This window comes from Rosa chinensis, chromosome 2, assembly GCF_002994745.2.
Source record: "Rosa chinensis cultivar Old Blush chromosome 2, RchiOBHm-V2, whole genome shotgun sequence".
Lineage (NCBI taxonomy): Eukaryota > Viridiplantae > Streptophyta > Magnoliopsida > Rosales > Rosaceae > Rosa > Rosa chinensis.
In genome coordinates this window covers 32,518,250-32,543,336 of record NC_037089.1, presented here as the reverse complement: position 1 = coordinate 32,543,336, position 25,087 = coordinate 32,518,250, and the positions used below count along the sequence as shown (strand labels likewise).

Below are 25,087 nucleotides of genomic sequence, written 5' to 3'. Positions count from 1 at the left end.
TAAAGTCTCTATTTCATTACCAAAGTATAAAAGGTAACATTTTATGGCTGAAGTACTAAGCTGCGAGTTTAGATTTATTGCCTATGAAACTGTTTTAGCCAGAACAATTTAGAAATTTAAGATTAAACTTTTTTATTTTTTGATAATGTCACAGCCCAGTCCACATAGTAAGATATTGTCCGCTTTGGGTCTCAACCTCACGGTTTTGTTCTTAGATTCCCACCCAAATGTGTCTGGCTATGGGGAGATGAGTCTACACATATAAAACACATCACCTCCTTTCCCCTAGGCAGGTGGGATATCACAATTCACGCCTCTTAGGGGCCTGAAGCCCTTGTCGACACACTTTCAGCCGCGGAGTGGCTCTGATATCATTATGTCAAAGCTCAATCCGCATAGCAAGATATTGTCTTATTTGGGCCCCGTCCTCACGGTTTTGTTCTTGGGCTCCCACCCAAAATGCGTCTAACTATGAGGAGGTGAGTCTGCACATATAAAGCACATCACCTTCTCTCCCCGATGTGGGATCTCACAATCCACCCTCCTTAGGAAACTGACGCCCTCATCAGCACACTTCTGGCCGAGGAGTGGCTTTGTTACCATTATGTCAAAGTCGAGTCCACATAGCAAGATCTTGTCCCGCTTTGGGCCTCGTACTCATAGTTTTGTTCTTGGGCTCCCACCTAAAACACGTCTTGCCATGCAGAGGTGGGTTTGCACATATAAGGCACATCACCTCCTCCCCCCCAGACGATGTGAGATCTCATATATAAGTTATGGGGCGTGCCAACATACTGTGAATCGACCAAGTGTACATTGTAAATATATTGTACATGTATATATTTTTGACTTCTCAAATAATTGTTGTCGAGGAATGAATTCTCAATTGTTTCTCGAATACTCAATGTTAAGTACATGCACATCACTTGAGATCTCATTGGCATAGCTATGTTGTCGTCAGAAAAATGTATGTCTCTTTTTATTTAATTTTTGAGAAGTTTTATATACACATCCTCAATTACTTAATGCACACCCCCTATATTTTTTTGTCATCAAACTTCCATCTATACCCCTCCTCATTAATAAATAAATAAAAACAAAAACAAAGAAGAGTCCACAAAAATAAAATAAGAATTAAATGCTTCATATATTAAAATATTAATTAAATATTTTCTTATAGGTTAAATCTTCTTTTCGTTCTCGTAATACAATCGACGTCTCTTTAAGATCATACATGAACATCAATGACAGATAAAATAATTGTAGTCAACATTAAGAATGAGCAAGCAACCAAATTGGTTGAAACATATTGAAAGAAGTTATAAAATCATCATATAAATTTTGGATGCATGAATACATCATGATCAATCACTTTGTTTGAAAAGCAACCACAAATGGCTCATTCTTTACCGATTTTAATATTGACCATGACTATGTGGATCATGAAGATATTGACATATATTTAATATTTTTAAATCTTAGAGGCATAAGTTTTTTTACTTGAAAAACAACAAAGATAAGAAAGTTCAGTTATTTAGTCTTCTAGCGATATACCAACCTCATTGATGTGAGAAAGAAGAAAGGTAATTAGTAATTACCATATTGATATATGCCGGAATTAATTAGCAATTAATTCCACAATAAATAAATAAATATTGTATTAAATAAAAATTTATGATACATAGCGGACTTATTTTTTTTCTTAAGTTTTTCTCATTTATTTATTTTATAAGTATGGGCATAGATGAAAGTTTGATGAAAAAATGAGACAAAAAAATATAAGGGGTGTGCATTAAGTAATTGAGGGTGTGTATTTAAAATTTCTCTTAATTTTTCAAGGGAGACTTTAGCCCAAAAAAAATTCGTCGCCAAAACGTGTATTGATTTTTATTTAATTTTTTTATTGGAGATTTTTTTGACAGAAATTTGTCCGCAAACATGCATCCCTTTTTATTATTTACAGGATATTTTGCCTAACGAATGTACCGTCATGAAATGTATGTCATTTCTTATGTATAAAAGTGTTGAGGAACTTTCGTCACTTCTATTTTATTAGCAACTTTTGCTAACGAAATTTTGTCGGCATAACTGTGATATGCCATAGGTGCAACACTGCAACATACATAACATGATATTACTAAGAGCATTTTTAGCAATGCTAGTCATTTTTTAGTTAAATTTTAGCTAAAATAGCTAAAAAGTCATTTGGCTAGCCACTTTAGAAATACGTCTGTATCAATGCTCTCTATTTTAGCTAATTTTGAATTTATATTATTTTTTAAATGATGATTAAAGAGTTTAAATGTATTTATAAATTACATAAAATAACTTAAAATGAATGTTTTAAATTGTAGAGAGCCTCATCTCGCTCTCTATATTTAGGAGCGAGATAGCTAAAAGTTATAATAGAGAGCCACTTAGGAGTCTAGTGCAGCTGCTAAAATAGATAAAAAGCTAAACATGCTCTCCAAAATAGCTAAGGAACTAAAATACAGAGTATGTTAAAGATGCTCTAATAGAACTAAAAATGATATTACAAATAGACTGCAAATACAACTGAATGCTAAGGAGTTGTTAATAATGATTTCCAGTAAGCTTAATAGCTGGAAGAAGGGTACTCTTTCTAGAGCTGGTAAGTTGACTCTGATCAATTGTAGCGTTTCCGGAATACCTAACCATGTTCTTTCCTGTTTCAAATGTCCTAGTAAGGTCACCAAAATTATAGATTCTGAAACTCCAAAGGTCACCAAAATTATAGATTCTGAAACTCCAAAGTTCTTCTGAGGGCAAGTAGGGCAAGATACTTGCTCAACCACCCCCCCCCCCCCCCCCCCCCCCCACAGTAGCTTGGAGGCATGTCTGTAAGCCAAAAAGCCTTGGAGGGCTTGGTATTCTACCAACAGCTTATTTTAACAAGGCTGCCCTTGCAAAACTAGGATGGAAAATAATTTCTTATAATAGTAACTGGTGGGTTGATATTGTTCGCAGGAAATATCTCTGAAAGCACTCCTTTTTTGACCAAAAGCCTAGAGCTAATCACTCTATGGCCTGGAGAGAAATTCTAGATAGCAGAGATATTCTAACTGAGGGTATGCGGTGGATTATAGGTAATGGAACGACTGTGAAATTTTGGACTTTCAATTGGGCCTATCAATTCCATTTGTTTAATCTTTTGCCTCAAAATCTTACAAATTCTATTGATCTGAATGAGAATGTTAGTGATTATATTATGAACGGTTGTTGGAATATTGCAAAACTAAATCTTGTATTACCTCCAGAGGTGGTTAATCATATCTCTGGTGTACCGTTACCGGCTTCCTTTATTTCGGATGAATTTGTTTAGGACCCTTCCCCTAATGGTAAATTTACAATAAAATCTGCTACTTGGATGCAATGTGATTGGACTTCTCCTGTGGAGAGAGGTAAAATTCTGAATAATATCTGGAAATTGTGTATCCCACGTAAGGCTAAAACTTTTTCCTGGCTTCTGACCTGGAAGAGACTGAAAACAAGATCTAGAATTGCTCGTTTTAATCCTGACTTTATTGCATCTTTCCCTTTTTGCTGCACTGGGGTTGAGGATATAAACCACCTCTTTCTCTATTGCCCTTTTGTTGCAAAAGTCTACTGGGTTGAATATTCAAGATATTACCTGTTTTGATGACTGGTTCCTCTCTTGGTTTAAGTCTGATTTTTGTAAGCAAACTACCGAGAATAAGATTTTAATTTGTTGGAAAATCTGGGAGGCCAGAAATAATTTGATTTTCAGACAAAAAAAACCCCCCCTTTTGCTGTTGTTTTTTCGTCTACCATTACAGGAAACGATTATAGATTGTTGAACCAGCGTCCTAACCAACCACAGAGCTCTTATCCCTCCAACATCAGATGGGTGGCCCCTCCTGAAGGTTTCTTCAAGCTTAATTTTGATGGCTCGGTTATCAAAAATTCTTCTGCTGTTGCCGAGTTCATCATTAGAGACCATGAAGGAGCTTCAATATTTGCCGGCTCAAGGAATTTGGGAACTGCCTATGTCCCTATTGTTAAGGAAATGCTCTTCGAGATGGCCTCTATCATGCCTATCTCCTCGACTGTAAGAAGATTATGGTAGAAAGATATTCTAAGCTCCTAATTGATGCTGTTAATAAAAATAATTTGCAGCCTTAGCGCCTCAGAACACTGGTAAGAGACATCCTCAACCTGGCGGCCACCTTTGATGTCATCTGTTTCGACCATATTCCCCGTGAGGCTAACTTTGTAGCTGATGCAATTGCAAACCAAGGTCATCGTCAGAAGAACCCAGTTACTTGGAAAGAGAAGCTTCCTTTATCTGCCCTCTCAGCGTTCAATTTCGACAAGTTTAGTCTTGGTTGTAGTAGGGGTTTCTCATTGTAATTTCTTTTTTCCTCCTAAAAAAAAAAAAAATAAACACTGCAACATACGTCTCAATTTATTATTATTATATTTTAATCGGAGGCTTTTGGACGAATGTGTCATTGTCTAAAGTCTGAACATGTATTTATTTTATTGTATTTTTTATGTGGGATTTTTTTCCTACGAATTTGGCAAAGATGCAACCCTTTTTTTTAGTTTTTTTTTTAGGGTTAAATAATGTTTACTCCCTGAACTTTTACCCAAAAAACACTTCAGTCCATGTCCTTCTAATTTCGCACGTTTACTCCTTGTATTCTCAATTTTGGACCAATAGGTCCATTCCGTTACTATCCATCTAAAAATTCCGTTAAGTCGCTGCAAAATGTCTATTCTGCCCTCAATAATTTTTTTTTTCATATCTTCTTCTTCTTCCAGCTCTCTCTTCTCCTTCACCTCCTCAATCTTCTTCACTTCTTCTTCTTACGAATCCCTCTCCTCACACCAATTTGGCAATGTTAATTGAAAATACAACAAACTACACCACAAGAACGACAATTTCTGAAAACCAATCAGCAACTGAAATCAACAATCTCATATTTGAGCTGCAATTCAGTTAATCAAACACTAGAGCTATTCTACCACACACAAATGAAAAGCTAATTCATTTCCAGAATCAAATTGAGCCAAATCACTACACAAATTTGGTCAAGCAATAATGGTGATGACTAGGTAAATACTTGAGCAAGAATTGAGGAGATGAAGCAGCTTCTCCACTTGAACTAGACAACTGCAAAAAATCAAGTAATTTGAGTATTCAACTTTCTCAACAAAATTAAAAAGCATTGAACTTTTGCAGGTACTTAATGCACAGGGATGAGAGAGAGGGGTACGATAAAGAATTGAACTTGGACCCGAACGACGACGTTTGAGCTAAACGAAAAAGTTGAATCGAAGTTCGTGGATGAAGACGAGTTTGCCGGAGAACTCCAACTCAATCCGGCACCGGAGGCAGTAGAAGCACATTTGGTCCGCCATTCTGAGCTTCTTCTTCAGTTCTTCAATTTCAAGATTTCAATTTTTTGGGTTTCTTGATTTTCTTTTTTTCATTGTTGGCAAACCCATTACACATCTTGCTCAGTTCATCGAAAGCCAATACAGATCAAAAACCCTAAGTCCAAATCACCACAAATTCGGGTTCAAAGTCTTCCTAAATTGAATTGCACCGCCGAGCCAATGCAAACCCAGAATTGCACAACCGCACCTCCCTCGTGCTTTGGGATGCGTGACCTCAACCTAAACCTGACTTGCTTCACCTCCGTCCCCGATCTAGATCTCTCCATCCGCCTCGAAACCCAGATTGTCCCATCGTCAACGATTGAGTCGACTCGGCGTCGACCTGCTTCACCTCCTTCCCCGACCTGGATCTCTCCCTCCACCTCGAAACCCAGATCGTCTCATCTGAGAGAAGAAGGAGTGGGAGTAACCTGAAGAAGAAGCTATGAGAAATGAGGAAGATCACAAGCCGTACAATGGGTCTGGTTAGGCCTTGGAGGTGTCGGTGTCGATCTCATGGGTATTGCAGCAAAGATCGAAAGGAGTACATTCTCCGAGAGAAAAAAAGAGATGAACAGGAAAAAAAAAAAAAAAAAAGACCAAATAGACATTTTGACGCAGAAGGATTGCCCACTTCATGGACTTAACGGAAATTTTGGACGGAGAGTAACGGAATGGACCTATTGGTCCAAAATTGAGAGTACAAGGAGTAAACGTGTGAAATTAGAAGGACAGAGACTGAAATATTTTTACCCAAAAAGTTCATGGAGTAAACAGTATTTAACCCTTTTTTTAATAAGAGACTTCTATCGGTAGAAATACCATAGGGAAAGTGGTTATATCATATCTTTTTTTTTATTTTTTTATATTTTGTTGACGAAGTTATTGTCAAGCAGATTGAGTTTCTTCTTGTACATAAAATTTTTGTGGCTCATTGGGTCGATATAGGCCCAAACCTAATCTGTGTGGGCCCTAAACCGAACTTGAGTGAATTCAAACTCTCAAGATTTAAGTCTACCAAATCTAATTAAGTACTTGACCAAAATAGTAAATTTATTGTAACCACTACAAGTGGCCTAGTGGTTGAGCGTACTGGTTGAAAATTTCCGTACCCACGTTCGATTCACGAAATTGTCAAAGTGGCCCGGTTATGTGCCCACAATTGGAGCATTTCACATGCGGGCAAACCCTTGTTGCACTCCCACCACAAAAGGAACCAGAAAAAGTAGAAGAAAACGAAAAGTAGCAACATCCACAAAGGATGAACAATTCCCCATTGCATTTCCGAGTCCAAACCCATACACACAACGGGCAAACCCCACTTAAAACGAAGCTCTAAGAAAGGATAAAGGCCACCGAAAACAACCACGTACAAGGAAAGAGAGGGACCTAATAGAGAAAAGGATGATAGATTTGGTAAAAACGGGAGTCAAGAGAACCGCAAATAAACAAAGACCATGGGCAGAAACAGGATTTTAAGGTTGGGGGGTCCAAATTAAAACATTTTGTTCAACAAAATATTTTTTTTTCTTTAAAAGAAAGAAACTAATAATTGTACCATTTATGTTATTGATAGTTGTCTAATGCAACTAGTTGATTTGATTAAATTTATTTATTGCATATGAATTTATGGTGGTCATAAGAGACGATAAATGCTATGACCCTTATTAAGGAATACTAACGGAAAAAGAAGGAAACACAATTTTGATATTATGATCAGATTACACAAAATGAGAGAAGTATTGATCTTTAAGTATTATGCATGAAATCGTTTACAATTTGTTTTTGTTTTTTTTTTTTTTTTTTTGGGTGGGGGAAGGGGGCATTTGAGGGCAAATAGGCTGTGATTAAGAAAAGTTATTAAAGTTAATTAAAAATTTGAGGAAACTTGGGGGTCCGGGCCTTCATGTAATTCCGCCCCCGAGGCCGAAATGCAGGCAAAATCGCCCATAAAAAGTGGTGGAAATCGCCAGCAACTCTCAACTCTCTAGATAAAAAACTAGAGCGAAGAGTTTCCAACATAGAGAAAAACTACATCAAATTTATTCATAATTATGAGCTACATGAATATGAACTATTTTAATAATGGAGCGGAAATTTAGACACATTTCCCTATTTCAACATTTATGATCTAATTGTTTGAACAGTTGATCAACATTTGAAGGTTAGAGTAAAGCACTCTTTCATAAAGAAAATTTACTTTGGAACTGACCAAAAACGAGTTATTGCAATAGTAGGGGTCGTCAACGATTCAACGTGATTAATAATTATATGAAAAACAATATGTATGAGAAACATATATACATGATAATTCATCATGTTTTACAATATGATAACGAAGAAATAGAAAGCTCCATTTACAATGTGAGAAGGTAGTAGGATCTATTGGATGGTTCGACCAGTAAACACTTCTAACTGTATCAAAAGACAGCCCTTGATGTCATATATCACTAAAATGTTCTATCCATTGGCTTAACTTTTAAGCGTATTTTATTTTGTTGAAGAACTCTCTTAAGCATAGTGTAGTTTTATATACATATATACACACACACACAGAGTGGCGGATGGACTTAGAAGGCTATCTGGGCTCAAGCCTAGACAAGATTTTAGGCTAAAAACCCTTAGGTATATATATATATATATATATATCTCTACCTTTCAGCCCATACCAGCCCAAAGAAGAAAAAAAATTATCCATCAACTTATCAAAGTCACGTCTCTCGAGTATTCCCAGTCTCCCATAGACCACAGCTGCACAGCACTGACAGCAGCTCATAGCCTCACAGTCACACTACCTTTAGCCTTCTCGTAAACGAGGTATGAAGCTCTATTGATCTCCCCTGTTCTTCTTTTTGATACATCTCTGTTCTTCAGTTCTTCTCCCTGCTCTGTGATTCCCAATGGGGTTTTCTCAAAGAAATCCCAGATCTCCTCTCGCCGATTCTGATGTAATTGACTAATTGTGAGTTGGGCTTTTCTGTATAAGTTGAGGATTGAGAGAGAGAGAGAGAGAGAGATTCCATGTTAGCTGAGGAAGTGACTCAAGTGAGGATCTTGATCATGGTCGGTCAGTCCAATAATTTGCAATACTTCTTTGAGTTCTTTCGGTTTTTTTTTTTTTTTTGATCTCCAATACTTGTCTCGGTCGGTATCATGGTATGAGAGTTCGTTATGTACTTGTGTTAGTTGTGTACCAACTGATGTCTTTGTCTCTTTGATGTACTGACTGATGAGTGATGACTAATGTCTTTGATGATAAATTACTAGCTAAAAAAAAAAGTAACAATAAGTGAATGAGCTTTTGTTGGGCTTTGGGATTTCTTGATGCTTTCTTTGGCTTCTGATTATGTGATTGCTGAGTTTGAAGTGAGTGGACATCGGAGGGTACGATTTAGTTAATTTATTGTTGTTTTACAACAAATGTATGCTTGTAGTTTTTAATTTACGGGGTTTGGTTTTATGTCCCCTCCGTTGTATGTTTTGATTGAAAATAATAAAGGCGTGAGAATAAGTCTCCCACTGGGTTTCAAACCTCAAAAAAAAAAAAAAATTGTGCACTTCTAATTAGCCTAGACAACAATTGAATCCTGGATCCGCCACTGTGTGTATATATGTGTGTGTGTGTGTGTGTATAGATATATGTTTTCTAAGTTTATTGAAATGGATTTTTCTTCTCAGAAAAGGCTTTGTTTAGTTTTTTTTTTTATACGAAGGCTTTGTTTAGTTGGTCACGGGCGGCTACACTTTTCTTTCTTGTGTACATGAACTATTTGCTAAATAAACTAGTCTTTTCTGTAAACATCATCTTTAGTTAATAAACTCGAGTTAACGTACAAGAAATTGAGACAAAAAGCAAAAGTCGTAACTTCACGGCTCCTGCTCGCACTGATTTTCCGAATAAATTCATGTGTTAGACTAAGAATCCTCCATTTCATTCAATCAAATTCTATAATTGGAGGGTCAGTTTCAGGAAAAGCACTGGCCCAAGACATTAATCTTTCACTGAAAATGATCTGCATAGTTTGTCTGTTTTAAGTTTGTTTGTTCTGCATGGACTTATACCCGACTTTGCAGTCAAAATTTGACTAGGAACAACTACACGTTATTCACAACTTGTAGTACAGTGGAATTCAACAATGTTTATGTAGAAAGCAATCCTGATTAAGTTGACATATAGCTTTGTGAACTGTCCTGAGTCCATGGAAAATGGCCCTTACTCGAATCAGGTGGTAAGAGAGAGAGTTCTCTGTCGCAGACCTCAGAGCCATTTTCTTACTGAGACCATCAATGTTTGATGTTCACCCGAACTGGATTACAGTAAAACAGATAACAGTTTATGGGTGCAGTTTACAGATTGTGAAGAGGAATAGTTGGCCACCAATAACTATATAGGAATAAAGAAAAAGGAAAAAGGAAAAAGTAAAAAGTAAAAAAAAAAAAAAAAAAAGTAGTCTGGTATTAAAACATCCACCCATGGAGAAAATAACATGACAAATTTAACCAACAGAATTGAGCAGTAAAGTGTAACCACCTTGCACCAGAAATAGGCATGTACAGATATATTGATAAGCACAGAAATAACAGAAGGGTGAGTGAAGTACTCAGTTTTATGAGACACCTGTTTGAAACCCTCAAGTAGAGGGAATAATAAATAATAATGCAATGCTGTTTAGAATACATGACCTAGGGAGGCTAAAAAATTGAAGAAAAAAATCAACAGAAATAAAATCTTAACCCACATGAATGTAATAAAAGAATTGATGGAACAAAAATAACAATGTATCACCCCCAGTCCTCTTTATCTACACACCCCTAAACTATGGATTCCATTCCACAAAAATTCCCCTTGCTAATGTGGAAATCTGTATGAAGTGTTTGAACTCGGATGAACAAATACTTCTGCAACTCCACGACCATCATAAGCCGGAACTGGAAACAACCTAAAACTTTATTCTTGTATCTAATCACAATTTAGCCCACAAACCTCCAAAACAGGGCCATCCTTCGAGACAAATGGATTTATTCGAACCCACATAAGAGTTAATATTGATGATAGCAGAATGGACCAAACCAAAATAATGGTGGGCATACGATCTTGTTTACCCAGTAATCCCTTGAGGAAGGGGTAGAGGTGCATAATGACCCAGAAGGCGAAAAATAGTCTGCCGAACAATGGACCCCATGAATCATACCCGTTATTGATGGCATCTGAAATACCAACGACGACCCCCACTATGTTTATTATTAATAAAGTCATAGGAGGGATCAACAATGATGTCCACTTGAAGATGTAAAGTTCGGAAAATGCTCCATCATCTGCTGCCTTAGATGTAACTGTGAAGTTTGTGTTAACACCAGCCAAAACCTTGAGTAGACCCTGGAAGATAGCAAATAGATGCGATGAAGCCCCTCCAATTACCCAAAACTGCTCATTTCTCCACCAGTCATCTATCCCAACACCGCCCCATTGCATCTCGAGGATGCCGGTGGCAGCTATGGATAAGAAGAGAGCCATGAAAACAAGACTTGCATAGTTGCTTATCTGTAGATTCAAGTTATAAAGCCATGAGTTAGACAAGAGCATGAATAATTGATACAAGTTATATCAGTTGTGTCATGGAAAGTTTTCAACTAAGATATAGACTAACGGGGAATGACAACGTTTCAATGGCGGGATTTGCGGATTTGCCCCTAGTATAAAAACACAAAGTGATTTCCATTGGGTAGAGTAACAACTTTGGATCTCATTTACATGTTTACTCTTTACAAGTGTAAAAGAAAATGATAGACCTCAAACTCACAAGGGATTTTGTAACACATGCAATTTGGTCCATCATATCATACATATCAAATTTAGAAATAATTCGTCATGAAAACAGGAAAAAGAGAGTTGACTTTACCTCGGGGACAATGAATTTCCCAGTCAGAAGACAGATGGCAGGCAGACTACAGTAAACGATCAAAGGAATGGAGGTCCAAGGATATACAACTGAGTTGATATACGAAAACCTCTCCAAAGATTTCAACCCACTCCCATATCCATACCAGATTGGGCAATGTCTACTCAAGAAAATCTCAACCGATCCAAGTGCCCACCGCAGAACTTGGTGGAGACGATCTGACAGATTAATAGGAGCTGACCCTTTGAAAGCAGGTAACTTGGGTATGCAGTAAACAGATCTCCAGCCATGGCAATGCATCTTAAATCCTGTCAGAATATCCTCAGTAACACTACCATATATCCAGCCAACCTGTTAGAGATTCAAATAATAGCAATTAAGTGATAAGAATATATTTTGGAGATTATTCCAACACTTTTAAAAATCTTTCATTTACTTACTTCCTTTCCCCATTCTGTTTTATCTTCATAACCACAGCTTATGACTTGGATGGCTTCTCTCAAGAGAGATGCAGGACTAACGTCCTGAGGAATTCCACCATCCTCCAGTACTGCAGAGGCTACAAAGACAGGAGATTGCCCAAATTTCTTCTCCAATTTCAGTTGGGACATATGGGATGATTTATCAGAGATTGATTCTGCAACACGAACACAATTTAGTCTCATGGCAATGGTATATTTCATTTTTTTCCATTAGGGGTAAAAAAAAAAAGAATGATTGAAAGAAACAATGAAATCATGTCTCATTTTCCACCATTACCTTCAATTCCCTCTTCAATATTTTCAACAGCATGTATCTGCTTTGATGCTTCTCTCTGTTTCGATTTCTTCTTTTTCTCTTTCTTTGACTTTGCATTCTTGTTTTTTCTTGATCCACAACACAGGCAGCACCATTTTGGCCAGCAATTGCAGGTTCTGCTGGGGGGTTTCTTTGAGGCAGGTGCATCAAACCCATAAAGAGCTTGCCTTCTGAAAACACACCCAGTTCCAACATATATTGGCCCTTGTATACCATCTAATCCTTTCATGTTGATATCAAAGAATACAACATTCCGATTTGAGTATCTATCGTGACGATCAATCCCATCAAATCTTTGGGGAAACTGCACATAGCAAACTTTCTTCCCTGATGTAGGGTCCATCATGAAGCACATGGCTTCTCTGAGGGCCTTGCTATTGTTGATGTAGTGATCACAGTCAACATTCAGAAGATAAGGAGCATTAGAGATGACGGCAGAGACCCGCATCTGTAGATACATAATAAAGAAACATGAGTTATCAACTCTGAGCAACTATGCTTGTAATGCGACCATGCTGGGAGGCTCCTGCTTTCTTGCAGGATGTTCTATATGTGGATATTTGTAATGCAACTATGCTTGCTCGGGGTTCAGGTATTACATCCCCCCGTTGCAGCAAACTAACTTATATAAATATGGGCATGGGGCTGAGCCTCCCAGCATGACTGGTTTCCAAACCCTGTTTCACCAAACAAAAAAAAAAGACTGCAAAACCAAACGAAAACTAAAAATAAAAAAGCGTCTATGAGCAATAAAAATATAAAACGAGGAAAATTAACGCTTACCAGAGCATTCATGGCACCTGCCTTTTTATGGTGATCAAATCCTGGTCTCTTTTCACGAGAAACATAAATCAGACGAGGTAACTCATTTCCTTCATCATCACGAAAACCATTGTTACCCAGAAAGACCTGCAAAATGAAGTTTCATTATTTTGTGCATTTTACACAATCATCATCGTAACATGATACATCCCTAATCCCACCCAATATACATGCCTTATTGCTGCATTTTTAGTGTCATTATCTTATTGTTTCCCAAAGGCAATTACCAAAAGAAAAAATAGTAAGATAATAACAGTAAAAATGTTGCAATAAGCCCAAATTTGTTTATACACTTCATCAGTGCTGTGTTGTACACAAATCATGCCTGGTAGCATGCATAACATACACGTGTGTGTGTGTGTGTGTCATACAAATAATCTTTAACATAACCTAGAGGAATTTATACAAACATAACCAATTGGACTGCAGCATAGATGCACAGTTGCACACAATATATAGTGGAATGACAACATCTCAAGAGAAATATGGGAAAAGAAAAAGCCCCGTCTGGGTAACTTACTTTGTAATTTCATTATACAAAGATAGCAGAGAATAACTAAATGAAAGAATATAATCCCACCTGAATCATGCCAGGATGGTCTCGTACATTGTTCCCAGGCCAGGGAGTACCATCCTGCATTGTCCAACCATCCTCCGGAACCTTTTGTGCCATGGCAACCAAACTATTAATCCTAACTTTAAATTCTTCATAGTCTCTCTGCACAATAAAAATTAGATAAAAATCATTAATGTAAACTCTATAAAATTTTATAGGACGAACATTACATCCAAAACCAGAACCTAAATAACCTTTAGAAGTAGCAATGAATTCTGTACAATAAATGATGGGAAACAAGTCACATACCTTCATTGCACGCCTTTCCCTAACAAATTCAGGATGAACCTTATTTTTCAAATAGTCAATCTTCTGACAGAAGTACCATTCTGGGGCTCGAGGCTCAATGCTATATTTCTTACAAAAAGGGACCCATCTCCTGGAAAACTCAGCTGTCTCAGAAAGGGCTTCAAAAGTAAGCATGGCAGCACCATCATCCGAGACATAACATGCAACTTTATCAACTGGATAATCGACAGCAAGGATGGAAAGGACCGTGTTTGCAGTGATTAGTGGAGGTTCTTTCAAAGGGTCGACTGTACTAACAAAGATGTCTATACTCGCTAGTTCAGATGGTTTCCCTTCCTTTTCATACCTGGAACGATCAGAGAAAACTATAAAGCAATGTATTTGAGGAAAATCCCCAAAGCTTCTGGAGAATGATAAATTTCCTTCCCCGAGGAAGCAGAAGAAAAATAATAAGGACATGTAAACAAAGAACTATGTAAGTAATTGCTTCTACCTCAGCGATAGGCGATCTAGGTACGTTTCTCGTTCTATTGGATACCATTTGGGGAACTGATCCAGAATCCATGAAACAGCAAACCATATCTCGCATATGACTGACGTCAACCACAAGCCATATGCATCTTTCACTGGATTGAGAATTCTATAATGGAAAAAGAAGCCAAGGATTACAAGTCGGAGTATTATTATCATTCTGTATGGGTTTATCTTGCTTGAAGGGATGGGTATCTTTCTTGAAAGTGGCTGCCTGCCTTCATCCATCCTGATAATGTATACAAATAAAGCTTGTAAATGTACCAAATAGTGAATGAATGGAGAAACCGATTAATTCTCACATCAAATGTGTAGTTTTTTTTCTTCTTTTTACTTCCGTTAAGTTTTGAATAGTCACTTACATGGGCAAATCAACATCATCTTCCTTTCCACCAAAGTTTCCACCACCATTATCTCCTTCATGCTTTACCACCTGAAGTTTGTCATTTTGCTTTCTCTTCCACTCTTCCATTCGATCTTTCCAAGCCACGCTCCCATACCCATATACTGAAATGTCTTTCTTAGGAACCATTGGTCTAGGTTGCACTGATACATTCAAATTACAATGATTAGTACATGCATAGAATGAAGGGGACCAGCCCTAATGTTGTGTTGGCAAAGGGGGTGCAAGATAACAAAATTTACAAGTATGCACGAGACATGTAATGTACTTTGACCCAAAACAAAATAAAATAAATAAATGACTTACAAGGAGATGAATCAGGAAAAGGCACAGGATGGACTCTGTTTCCATGACCCATATATGGAGGTACAATAAGCGCATGTCGATCAGAAGATATCTCAGAATCCTAAAACAAATGGCATAAGATAAACATCAGTAGAGGCCACTTATTATATGAATGTCTGCATGCTGTGGCATACAAAACATAGTCATAGGTTCACATGCATGCACTTATACACAGGACGCCACTAAATTTCCAACTGATTTACCTCCTCGCCATAGGTCAAGAGTGGGATTTCAGAACCCAGAGTTGAGGAATCATGTTCTGTGTGTGTGGGAATTCTGGCATTATAGTGGGAACCGCGACCAACATTAAGGTGTGAAGACAGCACAGCCTCAGCAACTTGATGTGAGCCCAAAGCATCAAGATTCCCATAACAAAACTCATTGTACAAATCATCGATATCATCTTCCTCTTCATCACCTTCAACCCTAGGAGTACCTGCAATTTGTATCACTAGTTAGAGATGGTTTTGAATTTAAGTGGGAAATCGAAGTAAATGCATCTGATATAATGTACAAAGTGACTTACCTTTGATGCGCTTGTATCTGGTTTTACACTGGGGACAAGCCTGATTTCCCTCTTTTCTTTCATACTGATAACAGGCTCTACATACAGGGAAGGCACATTCATTGCAGGCTACAAAGATCTCTCCATCATCTGTAATCTCAATCCCATCACCACAAATCTGACATATTTGTCCACTCAGTTCTTCCACAGACTTTATCTGTAAAACCCCGAAAGACATTAACAACGGTGACAACTTACTATGCAATGTAAAAGTTTCTGTCTTTACATCTTCTTGAAATTTCATAGAGAAAGTCAATTACATTTATAAATGATAAGTCAAAAATGCAGCTCAAATATCTTACTGTGTTCATTATACATTTACTGAGGGTTTTCCAGACCTTCCCAACCCCCTATCCAGCATAGTTCAGCAGAAACAATATTATAGTGATGAACTTCAACTGGCTACTCGCCCAAACAAGTAAAGTAAAATGTTTCTAGGATGATTAAAGACGTTCAATTACAACGTAACCCAAAATGATCAACTTATCTACATTTTTATACAACTTTTTAACAGTTCATCCAATAGAGAAACCTATTCTATCGCTTACATTTACAACTGCATCTAGCAAACTTCTCCAAATAAAGAAAAAATCATTTCATCTGTCTAGCTCACACATTCACTCTTTGTACATTACTAGACTACTACCTACTTTCTCCATCCTTTCATTGTGGGGTAATATGTAAGGAAAAAAGAGATAACTGACAACACAATTTCATACAAAACTTGTCGGTAACGAATGTAAATCTTTTTTTTTTTTTTTGAGAATAATGAAGACTGTAAATCTCTAATAGAATAATTTATTGGAATTGCTGTAGTAAGTTCAAGAAATAAATGCTTAACTCCGATAGATTCAGCAGTTGCAATAGCGATGAACCAACTATTTCTCAGTAATCTACTAACACAAAAAGAAAGGAAAAAAAAAAAGGAGATTCTAGACTCTAAAGAGCTGACACTTTAGAAGTAGTGAGGTCAGACTTCACATCAAAATCCAAATCTAACTCCTCCTTCTCAAATCAGTTTTGTGAAGACAGAGAACAAGCCTAACACAGAAAGCTGGTACCAATCAAGTTAAAGAGTATAAAAATCATAAGGGAAACTAAAACACAGATATATGCATAAACAGGCATGGTAAAATTAAAATCTTCCTTCAATCAAAAACAAAAGCAGCAAAAATAAAGCAATCCCCAAACTATTAGCATCACTCAAAAATCACCAAAAAAAAAAAACTCACAAAATATATGGCATTTCATTAGACCCAGATTGCAAACAACAAAATCAGAAAATGGGTATAGCACAAAACCAACAAAAACACAAAGAACAATGAATTGGGTTGCCTCTTACCCTTGAAGCCTCATCTGCATTGATGAGAATAAACTCATTCCTGTTGTGAGAACCAGCAACAAGTCTCCCTCTTGTGTCCATCAAAAAAAAAAAAAACACAATCCAAAACCCAAAAACAAAAACAAAAAAACTCAATCCAAAACAGATCTTTCACCGAGTCCGGTGGCCCCCCGACTCGCCAAAAAGATACCACTTCTCCTCTCCACACTCAAAACCCGCATACAGGCCAAACCTATATAAGAAAAAAGACACTCTCCCCGGGGCGTTACAGTAATTTCCCTCTCCCCCCGGTAACCTGGCTGGTCTCAACCTGTACCGAGCTTAATACCAATCTTGGAGAGACAGATAGAAAATGAGACGACACTGTAAATGGAGACGCGTAGAGAGAAACAACAACTAAAAAAGAAGAAGAAAATGGAAAGAAATGCAAATCAGAAATCGTAATGTGTGATTATTATGATGCTGTGATCGAGAAAGAGAGAGAGAGAGAGAGAGAGAAAAAAAAAGGATAGTGGGGGCCCAGATGGTGGTGGTGGCGCTGGGTTGTGCCCCCACCGGAGTTGGTAAGATATTCAATTACCCAGAAGAAGAAGAAGAAGAAGAGAAAAAAAAAAAAAAAAAAACCCAACAACAAAAAACAAAAGAAAGATCGAAACTTTTTTTTTTTTATCTTCCTTGTATAAATTTTTGTGTTTGGTTTTGTTTTTGTTGTGGGAGTGTACGAGTTTCCCAGTTACCTCTTTTAACGCTTGGAATTTTAGGTGAAAAATAAATGGAGGACAGGTCAGAGCTAACAAAGAAGAGAGAGAGAGTGAGAGAGTGAAGAAATGGAGATGATGGAGACATAAAAAGCGTTCAGGGTTAGAGAGAGAAAAGGTGGAGAGAGAAAGTAAGGACAGGAAGAAGGAAGGAAGTAGGATCTGCTCACGCGGCGAAGATCATGTCTTTACTGTTTGCTTTCTAGCTGTGTGTGGCTTCGAGTGTAAGAATGGTAAATTACAAGAAAAATTTAACCCAGTTTGGTACTTTCACGGGGGCTTTGCATTTCGCCATTTTTGTACTACGCGTTTTGGAATTTCCATGTACGGACCACCGTATTGACTGGGGGAGTAAATACGGTAGGCCGGGGGTTGCTGGCAGAAATTAATTCTTTTCTGTTTTTTGGTCTGACAAAATATAAATTGTGTGGAGCAGCCAAATTTTCAGACGTAAAATTTATGTAATTTTGATTTTTAAGGATGTGAGTGATAAATATTAAATTATAATGAGGATACAAATGAGTGATGTAAAGCTACATCCAAATATAGAAGTGCGTAAAACAAAAATAAATGTAAAAAAATTTGAAATAATTCATTGAATAAGTGAATATGACTCCACATAAGAACAAGACTAAGACTAAACAGCCAAAAGAGTGAGGCCAACTAAGTGTGTGGGAGCATGTTTATATAGGCAGACGGTCTCTGTTTCAGTGTTGTCCCGGTGGTAGTTGGACTGACTGATTCACCGGTACCCCGCTCTGTCAGCCTGCACACGAGAGGAATATGTTAAGAGAGAGACCGGGTGGGGGGTGCCGGTCTCAAACTCTGATGCCTAAGTCAACAGTGGTAATACAATTTGACAGAGTAACGGTACGCAAAGGGTAAAGTGTTAGACTTACTTGATTTAGAAGTATATGACATTTTTGTAGCACGGTCCAAAAATTTACCTTCCCTTGAACCCGATGTCGGATAGTTTCCAGACTTGCCCAGGCCGTAAGTGACCGTTCTGTCAACATGCACACGAGATGAATAGGTTAAGAGGGAGATCGGGGGGTGCCGGTCTCAAACCAACTGATGCCTAAGTTAATAGTGATAATACAATTTGCAAAGGGTTGAGTGTTGGACTTACTTGATTTTGAACCTTTTATAGCACGGTCTGGGAGTTTACCTTCTCTTAAACCAGATGTGGGATAGTTTGTAGACTTGCCCTGGCCATAAGTGACCGTTCTGACATGCTCTGCTTGCCACCGTAGGTGGCTCCAGTGGGCATGGTTGGTGGTTGCTATCTCCGGTAGGGATATCAGTGAGCTTTCCGGAAGTTCTTTGGTGACTGGCGGTGTGTTTTTCGATGGCTAGGGATGCCTAATGCCCGGTGTAAAACAGTAATGAAAACTACAAGTTCTAAATCCAATGAAAACTACAAGTTCTAAATCCAAGCCATAACCAATAATGATCCTGAGCCTATATACAGTTACAAAACCAACGGGACCTAGAATTCATAGTTGAATCCGCTCGAGGAGCTGCCCAAATTCCAAAACTAAAACCAAAAACAGCTCGCATCTTGGAATCAAAATTGCCATAATAATAATCAAGGTTTAACTTTTATTTGAAATTTATTGTTAAAATTTTTAAGTCACTATCACTAGAATTTGGTGGGAATTTTTTTCTTTTCTTTTTTGATTGAACAAAGATAAACACAAATGTTATAAACAGTCTCTTCTAACACAACCATAACCTAAAAGATTTAGATACAAGGCATTCGTAGCAGAAATGGGTAGTCAATGATTCCAAACAGAAATTGTCATAGTGTCCAAAATTAGCCACTCATCAGCCGACAAAATGCTTTTCTCCAAACGTGTTTGAAGGGAATAAGATGAAATTGAGAAGTCAGCTGAGCAATATCTTGAATGAGCCTTTTGATCCGCTAAGGATGACTGATTTTATTTGTAATGCTATCAACAAATATTTTCAAGTCTCCTTCTACTTGAATAAAAGTTGTGTATGTTCTCCTCCTCACATGATCACTGACCTACACTGTATAAAAAGAGTAAAGAAAAGCATAACTTTAGCATGTATTGAGCAAAATGAAGCTAATTGCTTAATAAAAAAAAACTTGTTAGGTATGTCACATCTCACATTGAGTTATCACAAAGTCGTTAAACAAATTACTAATTGCATTGAAGAATGTTGTGCATTATTGTCAGTTTTGTCACTTTGTATCACAAAAGTTTTGATTTCTTCTACTAACGTGTTATTAGACCATTACAATTAGTTTACACGTTCAGTAATTGACTAAGAAAATTATTTGGTCAGTTGCTGACCAGGTGAATACCATTGTAGACCATTATTTCTTATTTATAAGATAGATTAAAGGATTAATTTCAGTTTACCCCCCTAAGGTTTGGGGGTGTCATCATTTCACCCCCTGTACTTTCAATTTTGAATTTTTACCCCCTAAACTTTCCAATTTCAATCAGTCGTGTCCAATTTCTACTATTCCGTCCAAATTGGACGTTAAGTTTGACTTTTGAGGGCTAAAATGGTCATTTCAACATAAAAAAAAAATTAAAAAAATTCTGTTTTTTAGTTTTTTTAGTTTTTTTTTTTCTGTTTCTTCGTTTTATTTATTTATATTATTTTGTCTTCAACCTATACACCACAAGTTATAATAGGTTTATAAAAACAAAAAAATACTCTAGGTAGTTGAAAGCCGCTCGTTGGTCTACGATATTTGTGACATATCTCCGATAAAGTGAAGAATTTAGGATATATCTCCAATAAAGTGAAGAAATATCTATAAAAAAATAATTTTACACTTTATCTGTAAAAAATGATTTTACACAAATATTTCTTTACTTTATTGGGGATATATAGATATTTACAGATAAAGTGTAAAATCATTTTTTACAGATATTTTTTCACTTTATTGGGGATATATCATAAAATTCTTCAATTTATTGGAGATATATCACAAATATCATAGACCAAAAATGATTTTACATAGATATTTCTTCACTTTATTGGGGGTATATCCTAAAATTCTTCACTTTATCAGAGATATATCACAAATATCATAGACCAGCGAGCGGCTTTTAACCACCTAGAGTATTTTTTTGTTTTTATATAAACCTATTATAACTTGTGGTGTATAGGTTGAAGACAAAATAAAAAAATAAAAAAATAAAAAAAATAAAAAACAGAGAAAAAAAAATTTTAATTAATTTTTTAATTTTTTACGTTGAAATGACCATTTTAGCCCTCAAAAGTCAAACTTAACGTCCAATTTGGACGGAATAGTAGAAATTGGACACGACTGATTGAAATTGGAAAGTTTAGGGGGTAAAAATTCAAAATTGAAAGTACAGGGGGTGAAATGATGACACCCCCAAACCTCAGGGGGGGTAAACTGAAATTAATCCTAGATTAAATTATGTTTAGTCCCTGTACTATGACCTTTTTTTTGTTTCAGTCCCTGACATTCTCAATTAATCTAAAAAGTCTCTAACGTCAAAATTTCCGTCTGATTGGTCCCTCCCGCGTCAAATTAGGAGTTGGCCTTAGGTGAAATGTCCAATATGCCCCTCTGTTATTTCTTTTTCTTTTCTTTTTTTCATTTTTTTCTTTTTTCTTTTTCATTTTTAATTTTTTTTTTGCTTTTTTTTTTATTTTTCCTTTTTAATTTTTTTTTCCTTTTTAATGACCATCGCATCCTGCTGCATCGGTAGCGCCACGTCGGTGAACCAATCCAAATCGACCCGAAACCCCAATTCTTGTTCTCCACGCCGGTGACCTTTTTTTTCTTTTTTCTTTTTCCTTTTTAATTTCTTGTTTCCTTTTCCTTTTCTTATTTTTCTTTTTTCCTTTTTAATTTCTTTTTTCCTTTTTAATTTCTTTTTTCCTTTTTCTTTTCTTTTTTCTTTTTTGTTTTTTGTTTTTCTTTTTTAATGACCATTGTATTCTGCTGCATCGGTAGCGCCACATCGGCGAACCAATCCAGATCGACCCGAAACCCCAATTATTGTTCTCCACGCCGGCGACCATTTTTCTTTTCCATCACTATTCTTCTTCTTCACTTCTGGTTTTGGTCAACTTGGCCATCATTTCAACCAGACCCAAAATCCAAATCACCATTTTGAGCAAGACCCAAAAACCTCAGGGTCTGAAAAAATAGTAGTTTTTAGTGAAAAGCTTCCAAATTGAGGCTTGATGTGGAGAGAGAAAGTGAGATTTGAGTGGGAGAGAGAGAAGTAGGATGTGAAAACAAGAGGGGAGTGGTTTAGCGGCGAATTTCCGAGCTGATTGGGATCTGCTTGTGTTTGGGAGATGGCGTCGGCGACGATAGAGGCTTGGGCGGATCCCAACAGAGGGAGATGGCTTCATAGAAGGTGAAGAAGTGCTCGATGTCCATCTCTGCACCGCCAAGCTAGGTCTTTGCTGGGTTTGGTTTCAATTTGGGGAGAGAAACAGATGGGTTGTGGAGTTTGATCGGAATGAGATTGGTGGGTTGAGGAAGGAGAAAGTAGGCAAAACGAAAAAAAAAAAAAAAAAAAAAGGAAAAAAAGAAATTTAAAAGGAACAAGAAAAAGCAATAAAGAAATTAAAAAGGAAAAATAAATAACATAGGGGTATATTGGACATTTCACCTAAGACCAACTCCTAATTTGACGCGGGAGGGACCAATCAGACAGAAATTTTGACGTTAGAGATTTTTCAGATTAATTGAGAATGTTAGGGACTGAAACGAAAAAATGGTCATAATTTAAGAACTAAACATAATTTAATCCTTATAAGATTAACTATTAAAAATTTAACATCATCAAATTGACCTTTTAAAAAAAATTATCATCAAATCTACTTAACTAGCTCGTAATTTAATTTGTATATTTTTGTCTCTCCAGAATTCGAGTATCTCCCCTGTTTTATTGAACATAAATAGTATATATCCACACGGCAAGCAACAAAGGTTAGGACACGGTGAATCATAATGAATCGATCGATCTCTTCTCTAGAAGGCTAGAGCCACATACTTTCGTCCTCGACAAGACTAATTAACTAATTCCCCAAAATGTTGATCATATATATTGGAACGCTCCCGACTAAGACAACGTCACCAATGCTACCTTGATTAGCAAGTGCGTTAGCATAGGACCCTAATCCAAATATGAGTGTCCGTCAAACTTCTATTCTTAATATCCTCCAGAGAGAAGATTCGTTGTCGAAAGTAAAATTGACACATGGTAACAAAAAAGAGTAGAAGCAGCAAATGGTTCAAACTAGGGCTGTCACTCGGTTGGTTCGAATCGGTTATGGGTATTACTAACTTCAAAACCAAAGCTTTCGGTTTCAAAACTGAGCTACCAATTACCAACCAAAATTTTTGGTTATTAATTATTTCTACCAAATTCGGTATTTCGGTTTGCGGTATTACCAACTTTAGAACAACTAATTCTTTATAATATAAATTAGAATGAACAAAACTAGGTTTTTAAATTTTATAGTCATAAACTTTGTATTCATCTACTAATTATAGCTTTCTTTTGTATATATGACATCAAGTTTTAGCAATTTTCAATAACACTAGGTTATTTAATCATCGTTGACTAAGTTACTTAAAATACATATACTATTAATGTAGTATATGTAGTAATGTTCATACTATTATAAAAGTTTTTATGTTTATTTCTTAATATACATATGTGTATTGAAAATTGTAGTATATAAATCTAATATTTAGATAATCGGTAGATTCGATATTTACCAAAACCAAACCAACTTTTTTGGTAATTTTCGATTTCGGTTTTATCAGTCTCGGTTACCAAAAAGTCGGTTTACCAAACTTAAAATATCGGTTGGTATTCGGTCGGTTTGGTAATTATCAAACCAAGTGGCAGCCCTAGTTCAAACTCAAGAAGTTGCGAAGCAAATGAACAATGAGTCCCTATAACAATACAGGAATTTGCAAAACATGAAAGCTGGGAATGACCATGAAATAATGAAAGTACATATAATTAAAAGCAAAACAATAAGTGGAGTTACAATACATGAAAGCTGGGATGACCATTTACAGAAAAGAACATGATAGCCATGACCTCGAGTAATCAATACTTCTTGTTCATGTCACCTTGTTTAGTAGGGGACCCTTTGTTATGAATACTGATACAATGACATTTATTTTCTCTGTTTTCTTATCAGATAAGAGAGAGGAAAAAAAAAAACAGAGAGAAATAGATAATAATATATACGATTTTTAGCTGCCACATCACAAGCTTGATCGGCTTTGTTTTTTTTTTTTATGTAGGTTTTACTCTTTCCTATTATTGTCAGTTGATCAAAAATGAGTCTGTGACAGGGTAGTTAGATCATTAGAATTGTCTGACTTTCTAATTATTGGTTATTATGTATGTAAGTTTTCAAATAAATCTAACGTACAACAATGAATATGTTGGGTATAGAATTTCATAATTGTTAATTGTCTTTTAATTAATAAAAAGTATACCTAATAAAATGGCTAAAAATTTAACCGTTCATTAAAAAAATAGGAAACTATGAATATATAATGCAAAGAAAGGGGTATTTTCAGTTGATTGGAATTTGGAACAACTATTTAAACATTACTTTTGTACGTTTTGATTACCAGTATGATTACTGCTTTTAATCATAGAGTTAAAGACTTTTAACCTGTAGAGTAGTGATTGGGTGGCCATTACATTGTGAAAAGTTCAATCGTTTAAATGATTGTTAATCACACTAAGCAAAAATATGATTGTGAATCCCACACGTGTTGACCAGTCTGACCCTCGTAACTTTTACTTTTTACTTGTTTTATGACTTTATCGAAACCCTCGAGTTACTTGCTTCCTTACACAATGTGCGTTCGAAGGAAGAAGAAACCCACAATGCATGTGATGAGAATTGAGAACTGAAACCAAGTCTTCAACACAAAGCTAGGGTGGCAAAAAGAGGGTTCTAACCAAACATAAGATGCCACGTTCTTGGTGTGATTGTGTGACTTATCAAAGTCATAATTTGAGGTTTGATACTTGTAAGAGATTTGTTATGTTGAGGTTTGGTTTGATACTGATTAGTTTGTTTATTTGAGGTTTGCTTCGATACTTAGTAAGTTAGTTAGAGTTTTCTTTCCCTAATTCACCTAGCTAGAGTAAAAATAAAATACATTTTAAATATACTAATCTAGTGTAAAATTTTGAAATTAATTGTACATTATTAGTACATGTTAGATTCTATTCAAGATAGATATTAATAAAGATAAAAAAAAATCTTTTCAAAACAAATTACCCATTACCAATTAAGTATCATTTGATCGAGTGATATAA

General features: G+C 36.3%; 1 protein-coding gene across 1 annotated transcript; it reads right to left on the bottom strand.

Moving 5' to 3' along the window:
• Positions 1-9,968: 9,968 nt before the first annotated feature.
• Positions 9,969-17,578, bottom strand: LOC112186703 (cellulose synthase A catalytic subunit 5 [UDP-forming]). The gene is made up of 13 exons (XM_024325204.2): positions 16,996-17,578; positions 15,615-15,810; positions 15,292-15,524; positions 15,050-15,149; positions 14,703-14,886; positions 14,303-14,569; positions 13,810-14,155; positions 13,525-13,662; positions 12,906-13,031; positions 12,084-12,570; positions 11,765-11,961; positions 11,325-11,675; positions 9,969-10,966 (listed from the first exon to the last, which is right to left on the bottom strand). Exons 1-13 carry the CDS (start codon positions 17,074-17,076, stop codon positions 10,385-10,387), a joined length of 3,288 nt encoding a protein of 1,095 aa, XP_024180972.1. The 5' UTR covers positions 17,077-17,578; the 3' UTR covers positions 9,969-10,384.
• Between the last annotated feature and the right edge of the window lie 7,509 nt (positions 17,579-25,087).